The sequence below is a fragment of the Mauremys reevesii genome, linkage group 1 (assembly GCF_016161935.1).
Source record: "Mauremys reevesii isolate NIE-2019 linkage group 1, ASM1616193v1, whole genome shotgun sequence".
NCBI lineage: Eukaryota > Metazoa > Chordata > Testudines > Geoemydidae > Mauremys > Mauremys reevesii.
Window position 1 is genome coordinate 281,214,754 of NC_052623.1, and position 15,262 is coordinate 281,230,015.

General features: G+C 41.4%; 1 protein-coding gene across 1 annotated transcript in view; it reads left to right on the forward strand.

Annotated features, from left to right (window-relative positions):
- The first annotated feature begins 464 nt into the window (after nt 1-464).
- The window catches only part of EPYC (epiphycan), a 39,367-nt gene continuing 24,569 nt past the window's right edge, over nt 465-15,262 (forward strand). The window contains exons 1-3 of the mRNA XM_039497037.1: nt 465-518; nt 6,156-6,247; nt 8,542-8,722. Coding sequence (XP_039352971.1) covers nt 8,555-8,722 — 168 coding nt within the window. The 5' untranslated portion in view covers nt 465-518; nt 6,156-6,247; nt 8,542-8,554. The remainder of the gene's footprint in view (nt 519-6,155; nt 6,248-8,541; nt 8,723-15,262) is intronic.

The following is a 15,262-nucleotide window of genomic DNA, read 5'->3' on the forward strand; positions in this document are numbered from 1 at the left end:
GGTACACAGGAAAAGCCACAGGAACTTTTGAATTTAATTTCCTGTTTGGTCAGCATAGAGAGCTCAGCAGAAAAGGTGACCATGCAGTCCCAGAATCACAAATGAGCTCCAGCATGGAGTGAACAGGAGACACTGGATCCGATTGCTGTATGGGGAGAAGAATCTGTGCGGGCAGAACTCTGTTCCAGAAAAAATGTATCTTCTTAAATTCTAGAATGGCATGCAGCTGATTATAGAAATTCTACTCTCCTGTTCTCCCCACCTACCCCCGCCCCATCATGAACATACAGCTAAGGGTAGCATAAAATCCCTTCTTTACCTGTAAAGAGTTAAGAAGCTCAAATAACTTGGCGCCTGACCAAAAGGACCAATAAGGGGAGAAGATACTTTCAAATCTGTGGGGGAAGGTTTTTGTTTTGTCTCTCTCTCTGTGTTCGCTCCGGGTCTGCGAGGAATCAGGGCAGGAAAAATACATCTCCCAAAGCCATACCTGAACTAATCATCTAAGATTACAAATTGTAAGTAATAGGAAGGAAATGCATGAAATTATCTTTTGTTTAAGCTTGTGAATTGTCCCTATGCTAAGAGGGAGGTTTATTCCTGTTTCTTGTAACTTTAAAGTTTTGCCTAGAGGGGAAGCCTCTGTGTTTTAAATCTTATTACCCTGTAAAATTACTTTCCATCCTGATTTTACAGAGGTACTACTTTTACTTTTTTCTTTATAATAAAGTTCTGTTTTTTTAATAATCGGATTGGTTTTTAGTGTCTTAAAAACCCAAGGGTCTGGTCTGGTCTGTGCTCACCTTGTTAACCTATTTGGTTGGTATATTATTCTCAAGCCTCCCCAGGAAGGGGAGTGAAGGGGCTTGGGGGAATATTTTAGGGAAACAGGAACTCCAAGTGGTCCTTTTCCTGAATCTTTGTCTAACTCACTTGATGGTGGCAGCAGTACCCATCCAAGGACAAGGAAGGATTTGTGCCTTGGGGAAGTTTTTAACCTAAGCTGGTAAAAATAAGCTTAAGGGGTCTTTCATGCGGGTCCCCACATCTGTACCCCAGAGTTCAGAGTGGGGAGGAAACCCTGACACCCCCTGAAGCTGCAAATGTTTCTATGCTCCCCGTATCAACTCCATCCCTGAGGTTATCGCAGATTAGAAGGCGAAAAAAATGCACTTGCAATGACATGTTTTCAGAGCTCATGCAGTCCTCCCACACTGATAGGGTACAGCTGAATGCATGGAGGCATTCATTGGCAGAGGCCAGGAAAGCATACAGTTAAAGTGATCAGAACATGTAGGAGGAGATGCTGAGACTAATGGGGGAGCAAACTGACATGATGAGGCATCTGGTGGAGCTGCAGGAAAGGCAACTAGAATACAGACCCTGCTGTATCCATTGTGTAACCGCCTGCCCTCCTCACCAAGTTCCATATCCTCCTCACCCAGATGCCCAAGAACATTGGGAAGGGGAGGTTCCGGGCACCCAGCCACTCAACTACAGAGGATGGCCCAAGCAACAGAAGGCTGTCATTCAAACAGTTTTGATTTGTAGTGTGGCTACAATAAGCAATGTGGCCTTGTCCTTCCCTCCTCCCCCACTCCAACCGGGCTACCTTTTACTAGTCAGCGTTGTCAGTGATCTCAATATTTTTTAATAAAGAAAGTATGAATGGGTTCAAAACAATAGGAACTTTATTTCCTGTGCCAGCTGGGCCGAAGCAGGGAGGAGGATTGGCTTACAGGGAAGTATATTCACTAAAGGGGGCAGCTTTGCATCAAGGACAAACATACACAACTGTCACATCATAGCCTGGTCAGTTGTGAAACTGTTTTTCAAAGCCTCTGATGTGCAGCGCACCTCGCTGTGCTCTTCTAATTGCTCTTGTGTCTGGCTGTTCAAAATTGGCCACCAGGCGATTTGCCTCAACATCCCACCCCACTATAAATGTCTACCCCTTACTCCCACAGATATTATGGAGCACACAGCAAGCAGCAACAACAATAGGAATATTGCTTTCACTTAAGTCTAAACTACTCAAACAGCGCCAGTGCTCTTTTAAATGTCCAAAGGCACATTCTACCACCAGTCTGCACCAGGGCCGCCCAGGGGGGGGGGCAAGAGGGGCAATTTGCCCCAGGCCCCGCGTCCCGCAGGGGCCCCCACGAGTGTTTTCCGGGGCCCCTGCGTCTCCGGTTGAGCTCCCGCAGCCATGACTGCGGCAGGTCCACCGGAGCCCGGGACGAGTGGACCTGCCGCAGGCATGACTGCGGAGGGGGCGCTCGTCCCGCGGCTCGGCTGGACCTCCCGCAGGCATGACTGCGGCAGGTCAAGCGGAGCCGCGGGACCACGGCACCCGCCGCAGTCACTCGTCCCGGGCTCCGGTCGACCTGCGGGAGCTCAACCGGAGCCAAATGCCGCCCCCCAGGGAAAGGGACGCCCCACGCACCTGCTTGGAGCGCTGGGGTCTAGAGCCGACCCTGAGCGGGGGCCCCCCCGCCGCCGAAGACCCCGGGCCCCCGGAATTCTCTGGGCGGCCCTGGTCTGCACTTGCTCAGCCTATAGTTGAACTGCTCCTTACTGCTGTCCAGGCTGCCTGTGTATGGCTTCATGCGCTACAGGAGCAAGGGGTAGGTTGGGTACCCAAGGATAACTGTTGGCATTTCAACATTCCCCACAGTAATTTTCTGGTCTGGGAAGAAAGTCCCTTCTTGCAGCTTTTCGAACAGCTCAGAGTTCTGAAAGAGGTGAGCGTCATGCACCTTTCCCAACCATCCCACACTGATGTTGGTGAAATGGCCCTTGTGATCCACCAGGGCTTGCAACACCATTGAGAAGTACCTCTTGTTGTTTCTGTACCGTTTGGCAAGGTGGTCCAGTGCCAAGATAGGGATATTCGTTCTGTCTATCACCCCACCACAGTTAGGGAACCCCATTGCTGCAATGCCATCCACTATGACCTCCATATTTCCCAGAGTCGCTACCCTTGTTAGCAGAAGGGTATTGATTGCCTTGGCTACTTGGATCACAGCAGCCCCCATGGTAGATTTGTCCACTCCAAATTGATTCCCGACTGCCTCTAGCAGTCAAGCATTGCAAGCCTCCATTGGGCTATCACCACTCACTTCTCAACTGTCAGGGCAGGTCTCATCTTGGTATTCCTGTGCTTCAGGGTGGGGGAAAGCAACTCACAAAGTTCCATGAAAGTGGCCTTACGCATGCGAAAGTTTCGCAGCCACTGGGAATCATCCCATACCTGCAACACTATGTGGTCCCACCAGACTGTGCTTGTTTGCTGGGCCCAGAATCGGCGTTCCACTGTATCAATATGCCGCCATGATATCCTAATTGCCACATCCTGTGCTTTCAGGAACATCAGTATCCATGTCCTCCTCACAATCTTCATTGTGCTGGCAGCTGGCTTCCTAGCCAGGCTCTGCACATACTTCAGGATAATGCATGAGGTGTTTACAATGCTCACAAAAGCAGTGCGCTGCTAAGTGGGCTCCATGATTGCCGTGCTATGGTGTCTGCATGGAGAACCCAGGAAAAAAGGTGCAAAATGATTGTTTGCCATTGCTTTCAAGCAGGGAGGGTGTGGGAGAGGGGAGACTGACGACATGCATCCCAAACCACCCATGACAATGTTTTTGCCCCATCGGGGATTGGGAGCTTAACCCAGAATTCCAATGGGCAGTGGGGACTGTGGGATAGCTACCCACAATGCACCACTCAGTGATGCTAGCCACAGTATTGAGGACGCACTCCACCGACCTAATACGCTTAGTGGGAACATGAATGATCAACTGTATAAAATTGCTTACTAAAGATCGACTTCTATAAAATCAACCTAATTTCATAGTGTAGACAGGCCCTAAGTGTCAGCTAGGGAGTCAGGGATCTGGGGTCAATTTCTGGCTCATCTACAGACTTCCTGTGTGACTATGAGTATATCACTTAATCACTATATGCCTTGGTTCCCCATCTGTACAATGAAACTAACAATACTTCCTTTTTCTATCTGTTTAATCTAAGCATTTTTTTTTGGGGGGGGGGGGGGGGGATGGAATGTCTTTTACCATGAGTTTGCACAATGCCTAGCACAATGTGGCTCTGATCTCAGTTGGGCCTTCCAGAGGCTAATAAAATAAATAATAATATAATGTTTGAGAGTGAATGTATTGCTGTATAGTCAATAAAGCATATTGTAGTAGTCTGGGAGGAGTCCAGAAAGCAAGAAAAATGAGTTAAGCTGAGGCCTGCAGCTAAGGGGATTTAAATTGTATTTGTCCTGATAAAGGCAAATCACCAAAGCACCACTCCTACAGAGCCACAGATGTAACGAGTCGCAGGTTCTAGGCTACAATATGTCTAAATCAACCTTACTATGTTAGGAGTATAAGAAACATGGATCTCCCTTTATGATCAGCTTACCTTAAACAGTTACCAGCCTTAGACAGGCTCACCAAAGCATGAGGGATCAGGGCCTTCTGTGTAACAGAAATTCAAACACTGAACAGCATGCCTGTCTGGAAAGAATAATTCTATAAAGGAAAAAGACATATGGAAAGTGAACTGAAGTAGAAAAAATCCTTCACAAATACATGAATGAATAAATCAATTCAAAATAAATTAATGTAAAGATAGAGCATAGGTCACTCTAGTATCCAATCAGCAGGTTAAAAAAAACAAAACACTTGTATAACCAATGGAGGTAGAAAATGAGCACTAGATTGCTCAGGATGGTGCTTACTCATTTTGCTGCAGTGCGTGAAGGTACAACTGCTTGCTTTGAGGCCAAGTGGTAAATGCTCAAAATGAAATCAGCTCACTCCTTTCAGAGGAGAAGTACAATCTGTTAGGCTTGAGGCCAGTGTTGCTTGATTCAAGAGCAAAGAGATGGAATTATTTGTAGAAATAGCATATTTTAAAGTGGGCCTACTTCCGCATTCACTATCTCAATTGTCTAATGGAGGAAGCAGTTGATATAATGGAAGGAGACCCAGGGAAATGAAATGACAAATACACTATTCTCTTAGTTAAGACCTACCTTCAGAGAGCAGAATGAATGGTCTTTAAAACAAAAGGGCAATTGAAGAGGGGATATTATCATGAGATAGGGACCACCATCATTTAAACAAGAGCTATTTCCCAAAGACTGGGAAAAGAGTATTTGGATGAGGTGCTTTCTAAGGATATTGCTGCAAGAGTGCTCAGTGAAATGTAAGAAGAAAATATTAAGCAGTACATCTGAATGCACAGTATCTGTACTAAGCTCAAATTCAGTTCATACTGTCAGGTATGCTGAACCAAAAAAGAAATATTACTTGCAGGGAGAACTATTTAATATTTAATCCAGTTTGCTAGAGGCTTGCACTTACAGCCAGGGAAAATATGCATCCTCAATCTAATGGGACTCAGTGTTTGCTTGCAGAAGCCTGACTATGTGTTACTTTTTGAATGTTTTACATGGCTTAGCCAAAACAGGTTTTCCACTTGGTAATAAGGGGCCACATTCAACTCTCAGTTAAATCATTGTAAATCCAGAATAACTCAACTGAATCTGGACTAATTCTATTGAAGTCACTCAGGTGTAATTTAAATCAGGATTTGGCCCAAAGTTAAAATCAATACAAATACCTTTTAAAAGTATATAGATATTATCCTGGATTTTGTTACATCTAAATTACATTTTCTTTTACCATCAGGGATATCCTGTAATTAGGTATATTCTTTACTTAATATCTGAATATTAAATAGCAATAAAGACAAACCCTTCTAAATATAAAAAACCTTGTTGTTCCAAGTCTTTGATTCCATTTGTTTCATTGCATTAAAGCATCCAGTACATCCTTGCATAGATGTAATACATAGAATGCAAGTAATTTGCTTTTTCCTTTATTGCAGAACTTAAATGAATGGACCCTAAAATTAAAAGTCTCTCTCTTTCTGCTCCTGAGATTTGAGGCACATTGATGGATTTTTTATTTTATTTTTGTAACATGCTCTGTAACTTCCGAAGTAAACTGTACTTGCTTATAATACTAGCTTTGTTTGACTTCACTTCAGTTTGATTCAGCAACATTAATATCAAGACCAAAAACCTTCTCAGAATGAGGTCTCCACTTGAGGGTAAAAATTGTACCACCCTCCCACAGGTCCAAAATCCCACTGCCATTGGTCAGGGTCAAATACCACAGGCTCTGCATTCTGAGTAACTCTGTGCCACTTCAGAAAGTAGAAGCCAAAGGTAAGTTTTACTACTTCTTTTCTTGATTGGTAAATTGGATTCTTAAAGATGGAAATGTTTTTGATATTTGTTTTATTATATCATGGAAAATAGTAATTCAAATGAGGTAGATTGCTGATGCTATTTACTTTATTTTTTTTCTTTAAACATTTCTTAGTTCCTTCCCGTGAAAGGTGTACATGATCTTCAACAAAATATTTGAACTGACAGCTACAGTAGATGCCAATATAATTACAGTGTGTTCCAATCTCTGATTTATAAAAAAAGTAGAGAGACACAAACTTTGCAAGCAGGTCCAGATACTACAGTAGCAGTTATAGACATACAGTTTAATAGAGGTGAGAAGATAACTGATTACTTATTTTGTTGCTGATATTCTTGTTACGTGAGATGAAGTATTTAAAAACTCATACATTTAAACTTTTATATCTAGGAAATGTAAACATGGTTTTAAAATTATTTGAACATAAAGAAAACAGACAATTCTTAAATGATTAATTACATGTAATATTGATATACAGGAACTGCTCAGAAAAGTTTACACAATGCAAAAAGAAACCTATGCCTGATACGTTAGTGATAATACACAGCACACTTGGACCTTTGGGGATGAATGCCAGAATCAAGCCAACCATAAAATGAGGCCAGTAACAATCCTGACAAAAATAGGGAACAGAAAATAAAGACAAGGAAAAACAAATTATTTCATGTTTTCTTTGGCTATTAAACCAGCACCAACAATTAAAAAAACTGGGACTACACAACTGAGTGAGGCCATAACGAATGTATTCTTATATTTGAAGGCTCTGTAATAGAATTATTTGTAAAACACCAACTTTAATAATCTTGTAAGACACCATTGAAAAGCTGCCATTCAATTAAGACTTGCTCAAAGACTAGCTAAGCTGTCCCTAGGTTTTCCCAAAAGCAGATAAAAAAATTGTTTGAAAAAGCACTGGAAGGAAAAATGAGTGCCTTGTGCAGTTCATCATCCCCACTGGAATTTCATATCCTCGTGCCTAAACCTGCTTCATAAAGACCTTCTTTCAAGTAGCTGAAGTTCAGTCTGTTGCTCAAAGTATGCAACCTCAAAAGGAAAGTTTCTCATGAATTTCTTATCTCTCATACACTGGGTAGTTTAAGCAACTAGAATTTATAAGTGAAATAATAAGATACCATAATACAACTGAGGATTGTACATAGTATCTTTGGGAGTATGGCTTATTAGCCCTTATTGGATCTAGTCAGCAATTATTACTGTCAGTACTCCTGTTGAAATCAATTGTAGCTATAGGTAAGTAAAGGATTGAATAAGGAATGCTAAATAGAGCCCTACATGTGGATATTGTAGATAATAGTGAACGGATCACTTTAGCGTGAGAGGGAAGGAATGTTAATATTCAGTCCTATCCTATTTTCTACTGATTTTATTAAAATATGGAACATTTATATCAATTTCACACGTTCGATATTCTAGCTGGGAAGAAGAGGTGACTATCACACCCCCAGTTTTCATTGGAGCTAGTTAAAAAAATGGAGCGAATGGGTAAGAAAAAAATGGAGCATACCATTCCTTTAAGTAGTGGTGGGGACATTTTTTTCAGTTGGAGATCTGCAGAAGGGATATTTTTTAAATATATCATGCCTTCCAACCAGTTGAAATGCCATATTTCAACATATTGGTAAACAGAGTAAAAGTACTTGAAATAAGATACTACTAGAATGGTGGAAAAAAGATTCTACTCTTGTTGGGTTTGTAGGGGAAATATAGAATTCTGTTGCTGGACATTTTGAAAAGTGAATCATTACTGTGATGTATAAAAAGTCTACTAATTTGGCCCTTGATTAGCTTCTCAAGCATCATTTTATGCTGGAATTGAAAGGGCCAATGTTGTGAGAGTCAAAATGTATTCCTCATTTAGCTTTTCAGATCTATTCTCAGAGGCATGTTTTGTCAAAAAATCCTCTATTAATGCTCTCATGAAACATGTGAAAATCAGTGGGCCAGATCCTAAGCTGTTGTAAATCAGCACATGCCCAATGAAGTCTGCAGAGCTATGCTGATATATACCAGCAATGGATCTGACTGAATGGTCCTGATTCAAATGAAATTGTAAGGTATATTCACATTAAAAAATCATCAATAAATACTTTCAATCAATGATCTTGGAATTTTTACAAAAGCTCCTCAGCCTTCAGAATTCTTGATAAAATTGCATATCCTGCTTGTATAAGATTGAAATTTTGCAGGTTATTTGCAATTATATATTTATGCATACTATGTTTCCATTTAGAAAGAATTGAACAATGAAGACATTTGCAAATATTTTTCTGGGACTTTTTATCTTTGAGACCATTGTGGCTGCTCCTACAATAGATACCTTAACTTATGACTCTGAAACCTATGATGTAGCATTGGAAGACTTGGATAATCTTTACGACTACAATGAAAACCTCCCCGTGGATCAGGCAGAGGTAATCTGAACTTCACTTGTTTTGCTTTTCCCAAAAGTACAATGCATAAATGCATTGGTTATTTAGGATTTTTTTTTAACTATTCATCATTGAGACAGGTCTATTTGTGTGGTGGCTATTGCATACAGTTGACTCAGTTTTCTGTTTAATTTAATATACCATATTTAACACATGATTTCTCCCCATCTTCACATGTGGTCCAAGATGTGACCCTGAATTTTTTAGAGCTAATCCTTGAGATTATAGCCAATAGCCTCTGTTTCCCTTAGCTTTCCTCACTTGGCTCTGATACATGTTGGAGGCTCTCATGGTGGTACCACTATGTTAGTGGGACAAAACCGAGAAATGGAGAAAGTTGGGATGGAAGAAACATCCACAGCTCCTCATAAAGTGGGATAAAGCGAGGCTGTTTCCTGAGGTTGTATTATGGAACAATGGATACACGGGATACAGGTATTTCAGCCCACAAGCTCGTTCTATAACTGTTGGAACAGAGAGGAAGGAAAGGATGAGGGAAGGAAAAGGGAATAAGAGAAAAGAAAGAATGGAAGAAAAATAATTAAGGAGAAAAGACTAAAAGAGAACATGATTAAACTGATTATAGTCCACTCCTGCTGTAAGGACTTAGGCAAACTCCCAAAGAGGCAATGAGGGGTTGCCTGAGTCAGCACCGAGTGCTAAGAAAATATGAAGAATAAAAGAATGTTAACTAATGTTAGATTTAGATAATAAAAACAAGACTTGTATTAAATATTATATGTTGGGGGTTCTGAATCTGAATCCTTCCTGTGCCATCAGATGTTGATTAGGACACAAACAAAGCAGTCCCATCATGCTGTTTGCCAGAAGGACTAGCTTGTTGTGTTTCTATAACTTCTTTATGTGGACAGGTTTTTGGCCTCTCATTTAGCCCCTAAGCTGGATCACCAGTGAGTGCTTCTTGTCTGGCCCTTACCCTTTGACATGCTCAGTTTGGACGGCCCTGCCAGGAGTAAAAGTTCCTACCCGCACAGCTCTCTGGGTCATTGGAATGTGCAAGGTTGCATCACAGTGTAGTCCCAACTCCACAAAGTTTTGGTGCTCATTACCTAACAGAATTATACAGGTTTACAGGAGTTGTTATTGTTTTAGGGTTTCATAATCGAGGACAGTAACTGTAACTAACATTTGGTAACTATGTAATAAACATTTCCCAGCAGTCAAACGGTAGGCCAGAGTCAGATAGTGTAAGTTAGCATAGGTCTATTGAAATCAATGCTGAATACTAGCATAGAATCTGGCCCTAAGATCATAAACACTCATTGATGTAATGCAGGGGAACTGCACTGTTCCTTTTAAAATAGGGAGGAAGATTTCTGCTAAGCCAAGGATCAGCCTTTATGCAAAAAATGCTTGAAATGGGTTTAAATGTTCTCAAAATACAAGGTCCACAATGAGCTGGTTGCTCTTCGGGGTGTTTGCAAACAGCCTGCTAATGATCATCTTCCTTCCCTGCTCCAGAAGCAACACAGTCATGGTGAAAAGGTGGCTGACTCTCCCCTACAGAGATGACTTCCCTTAGTCTATCTCCCCTATGCACAGCCTCCATTTGCAGACACCCAGCTCTCCCCACACTCATGTTTCCTGCATGCCTTCCCTGAGAAATTTACCTCCACTCACCAGAAGCTCCAGCTGCATGGCAGCTGAGTATATTTGATGTTGATTAATATGTGATACTTATGCCATGCTTCCATCTGGGAAGAAAAAGGAACCTACACCACAACTGTAGGGCTTCTCATATTTAAGAGAGACAATTTTGTGATGTCTTAAATAAACCACCGAATGCTAATGGTGAATCAAATGAATCCCATGCACTCTGTTCTCTTTGTGAGTCACCCAGTAAGCTCCCATCTCACCAAGACATGGAGTGGCTCTCTTTACCAAATTCCAACAATTAAGGATCGAAACAGGGCTAGCCTCTTGTGGCTCACTTCCCGCTAAACGGTAGTGCAGGGTTCAGTTTTTAATTTGTGCCAGGGCTTGTCTGGACTGAGTCCTGGCACCTCTAGGCTTGACCGTTCATAGCCCTGGCATCTCTGGGCTCCCAGACAGTAGCCATCACTCTCCAGTTGCCAAGCTCTGAAGACGGCACTGCCATCAGCAGCAGTGCAGAAATAAGGGTAGCAGTATATGGTGTATTGCCATCCTTACTTCTGCACTGCTTCTGGCGGCAGCACTGCCTTCAGAGCTGGGTGCCCGGCCAGCTGCCACCACTCTCTGGCTGCCCAATCTGTGCTGGGGCTTACCAGGGCTGAGCCCTGGTGTCTCTTTCATTACAATTTAAGCAGTGGCAGGGTTCTCAGCCCAATCTTTGCTCCCACCAACCAAAGAGAAGAAGTCTCTCCATCTCAATTTCCCTCCACTTCCCTATGAAAGTAATAAATGGGAGGGGTGAGAGCCCCTCAATAGGAAAGAAATCAGAGCTAGAAAAGCCCCATTAAATTTTTTTATCAATTTCTCTCCTGAGGCAGTATTGTCTCCTATTACTGAGCAGTTAAGTCTTATTTTAAATTCCTTTAGTGATGCATCATCCGTCACAGCACTTGGAAGGTTTTGTAATTTAAAAGACCTCCCGGTAAGAATATTTTCCAGCTATCTAGCCAAAAATTTCCTTTGCTTAGTTCCATCTCTTTACCCCTTCCATGTCCCATCCTGAACAAGTCAAGGCACTCATAGTTCCCTGAAGTCAATGAGAGTTCTGAGTGCTCAGCACTTTTTGAAAATCAAGCCACTATAAAGTAGGTGTTTAAATATGGATTTAGATGCCTAGGCACCCAAGTTTAAAAACTGTGGCCATAAATTCTATTTTAATTGCTACAAACAAAATTTATCTCCTCATTCCATCACTCCTATGCCTCCTATCTGACATGGAATCCAACTGTACTTATAGATCTGAGCTACATAAAGGGCTTTGTTTAGAGAAATTATTCATACAATTCACACAGATTATAGATATTGGTGTCAAGTGATGAATGAGTGAGTGATAGTGCAAAAACTCAGGCTAGCTTTAGAATCCCAGTCTATCCCATTTATGGATGGCTGCTTAATAAATAATAAAAATTGGAGATATACCAATCTTCTAGAACTGGAAGGGACCTTGAAAGGTCATTGAGTCCAGCCCCCTGCCTTCACTAGCAGGACTAAGTACTGATTTGTGCCCCAGATGGCCCCCTCAAGGATTGAACTCACAACCCTGAGTTTAGCAGGCTAGTGCTCAAACCACTGAGCTATCCCTCTCCATAGACTTTTTAGGGACCTGACACTTCCATTCACTTCAGTGGGCTTTAGATCAAGCCTTAGACTTAAGGCACTGCAGATAATTATTCTACCTCTTGCATTAAGGACTTTAAAGTCAAGTGACTTGTGAACCTGTGAATTTTTCAAAGTGCCTAATTTACACAACAACATCCCATTAAATGTCAATGGGACCTAGACACCAAAGTCAGTTAAGTGCTCTTCAAAATTCTACCCAACAGGTATTATACCGGAGTATTCAAATATGCAAGCACCAAGTTCAGTTAGATCTCCACAGACTGGGAAAAGAAATAAGGGTATTGAAAGTCTCAGTTCATTCACCATCTAGGTCAGTGGTAAACAGTGGGTGAGAGAAGAATCAGGTCCATTTAAAAAGAAAGAAAGTGTGTATTTGATATTCTTTTATGGAAGTCCATCTCTTCATGGTGGAGATCATGTTGTCTGTGAAGTGAGCACCATCTCAGCACTGAATTAATAGACCTGGAAAATGACAACCCTTAGACATTTATCTTGAACACAAGCACAAATAAAGAGCTGGTTGTTTTTTCTAGACTTGCAGGAGTCCACTGATGTGAAGCTGCTGGAAGGAGCATAGGCAGATGATCTTGCAATAATGTGAAGTCATATGAGTGTGGTCTCAGAACTGAATGTTTGAGAAACATAGTCACTAACACTTGCCCTTTGGGGTTTGTTGGTAGGATGTATCGGGATGAGTAAGCCTGAAGAGAGGTATCTGTAGGAATGTTTGAGAGAAGAAAACCATTTGGGAAGTAGGCTAGGAAAATGGCAGCTGTAATTAGTGGAAGAGATCATGGGGGTTGTTGTGGGCACTTTTAAAAAATTGCCTTGTTGGCCAGATTTATTTATTTAAGTATATGAGCTCAGAGGAGAGATCTGGTTGGGTAACTTAAGCAGCCTGCTAGAGGCAAAGAGGGCCTTAAAGATCCTATCAATTTATTTCCTCTGATTCTGAGAAGAGTATATTTCCTTTAAATTTTGTGCTTGGGGTCCAGGTCCGGGGTTCATTTCTGTGTCTTCTGTTTTAGAGATTCTTTCCTTGGGGAATCTTTGTATGCCAGTGAAAATAAATGTATACCTCTATGGATTTTGTGGACTATTTTCTGTGAATCAGGTCACCTAGCTCATGGTTGTTGAAGTTATCTCCTGGGAAGCCTCTGATTTGTTAGTACAACTTTAATGTTTGTAGAGTTAACATGCTACAAGGATGCTGTCAGTTACCACTGTATATGCATAATAGACCTAAATTCGTCTCCTTCAATGTGTTCATCTGGTATAATCAGTGTGTGGGAAACACGGTATATGGATGTTAGAAGGGTAATATAGATGAGGTTTTGTATTACTTAGGAGAAATGTACTCAATCCTTAATCAGAACTGGGGGGCAGTATAATAGGTAAGGTTACATTTTGGCTATGAAACCCAAAGTTCCTTCTAGCACCATTGCCCTGAGACCTGCAAGTTCTACTATGGCTTTGTAGTGGAAGGAAATTTATTGTCGGAGAGCCTTAAGTAAAAGAAAGAGGTAACTCAACTAGAAATGTATGTGGTGTTTGTAAACAGACTAGTGCCAACCATAGACAACAGGAAAAAGAAAATAAACTTAAGAACCAGGAAGAAATGCTGAGGTCCTAACAGAATGAGACTAGGAAGGAGAGATTTAAAAGGCAGCCTTCAAACTTTTTAAACAGGGTTTATCTTCTGAAACTGACGATCATAGTTTAAATATAAGTTGAAATACCATATCTTTTCCTCAAAATATTGTTATTAATGATTTATATTATAGTAGCAACCAGAGGATCCCAATCAATATTGGGGCTTCCTTGTACTAGGTTCTATAAAAACCATATACAAAGTCATATTTTCTTCCCCAAAATTGGTATAATCAAAAGACCAGACTGTCAAAGGCACTACTCATGTGAGTAAAATGATCACTGATTCAGGGGTTCAGAGACTTTCATTCAAAGAGGGCTTACACTGAATTCTGTTAAATGAAAACTTCATTTGAACAGCACGTAAGACAATATTGAGAACTGGAGACTGATTTATGCATATTTCAGCTAATAAACTCAAAGAAAATCCTAGCACAGTCTGATTAGGCACATGTAAATATACTCTGTAATCTCTTTTCCTTACAGCAGACAAAGCTGCTTTACAGCAGAAGGAAGGACAAATTAAGACTACATCTAACTATGAACTAGGGGTGTGATTCCCCCACTGTTGTAGGCTTACTTGCATGAGCTTGAGAGGTAGCACAAACATAAATAGTAGCGCAGCTGTGGTAGCATAGGCCATGACAAGTACATACCCATGGGGTTCAGGTGAGTATGTTCTCAGCCCCACTAAGCCATATCACCACTGCTGCTACCCATACTACCAAGGCTATTTATACTTGTGCTAGCTTGATAGGAGCAAGCCTTAGCATGCCTACATGAGCTAGGAATCACACCCCCAGCTTGTAGCATAGATGGAGGGATAGCTCAGTGGTTTGAGTATTGGCTGGCTAAACCCAGGGTTGTGAGTTCAACCCCTAAGGTGACAATTTGGGAATTTAGTTGGGGATTGGTCCTGCTTTGAGCAGGGGATTAGACTAGATGACCTCCTGAGGTCCCTTCCAACCTTGATATTCTATGTAGCCTAAAAGGTATTGAGATGCAGTAAAATGTTTCCAAATGAGATGAGGAAAATCAGTGAGCCTGAGAGATACAAGTTGGTTATACTAGATAACAGGAGCAAGTTTAAGAGCAGGGACAGAGATAGGGCAAGACAAATAAAGAAAGTGGGTTGGGGAGTTGATGGCAGGAAAAAAGGGTTAAAACAATATCCTGTGATTGGTATTGGGAGTGTGAGGTGGGAAACAGTCACAAATCCATCCAATTTAGGCTTAAATAATTTTGACCTTAATTTATACAATTTCAGACAGATTTGTTGTTATGTCTGCCCATATGTTTATGCCAGACAAACAGATAAGAGGGACTTGGTAGCGGGCCCAAGTTACCACATTCCTGGGCACTGGGAAGGTCTCCTGTACTTCATGATGGTAGTCACTGCCTCAGATCTAGTCCTTCAATCCTGTTCCTTCAGTTTCTGACCTGGTGTTTGCCCAGTTTGTGCCTTTATCACTTTGGTTAAGTAATGCGGAAATATATAGAAAGACCCTTCTCAAATGATTAATATGCTTAATGTTGATTGGTTTTAGGTAATATGCATGTGGAAGTTTCAATTTACAC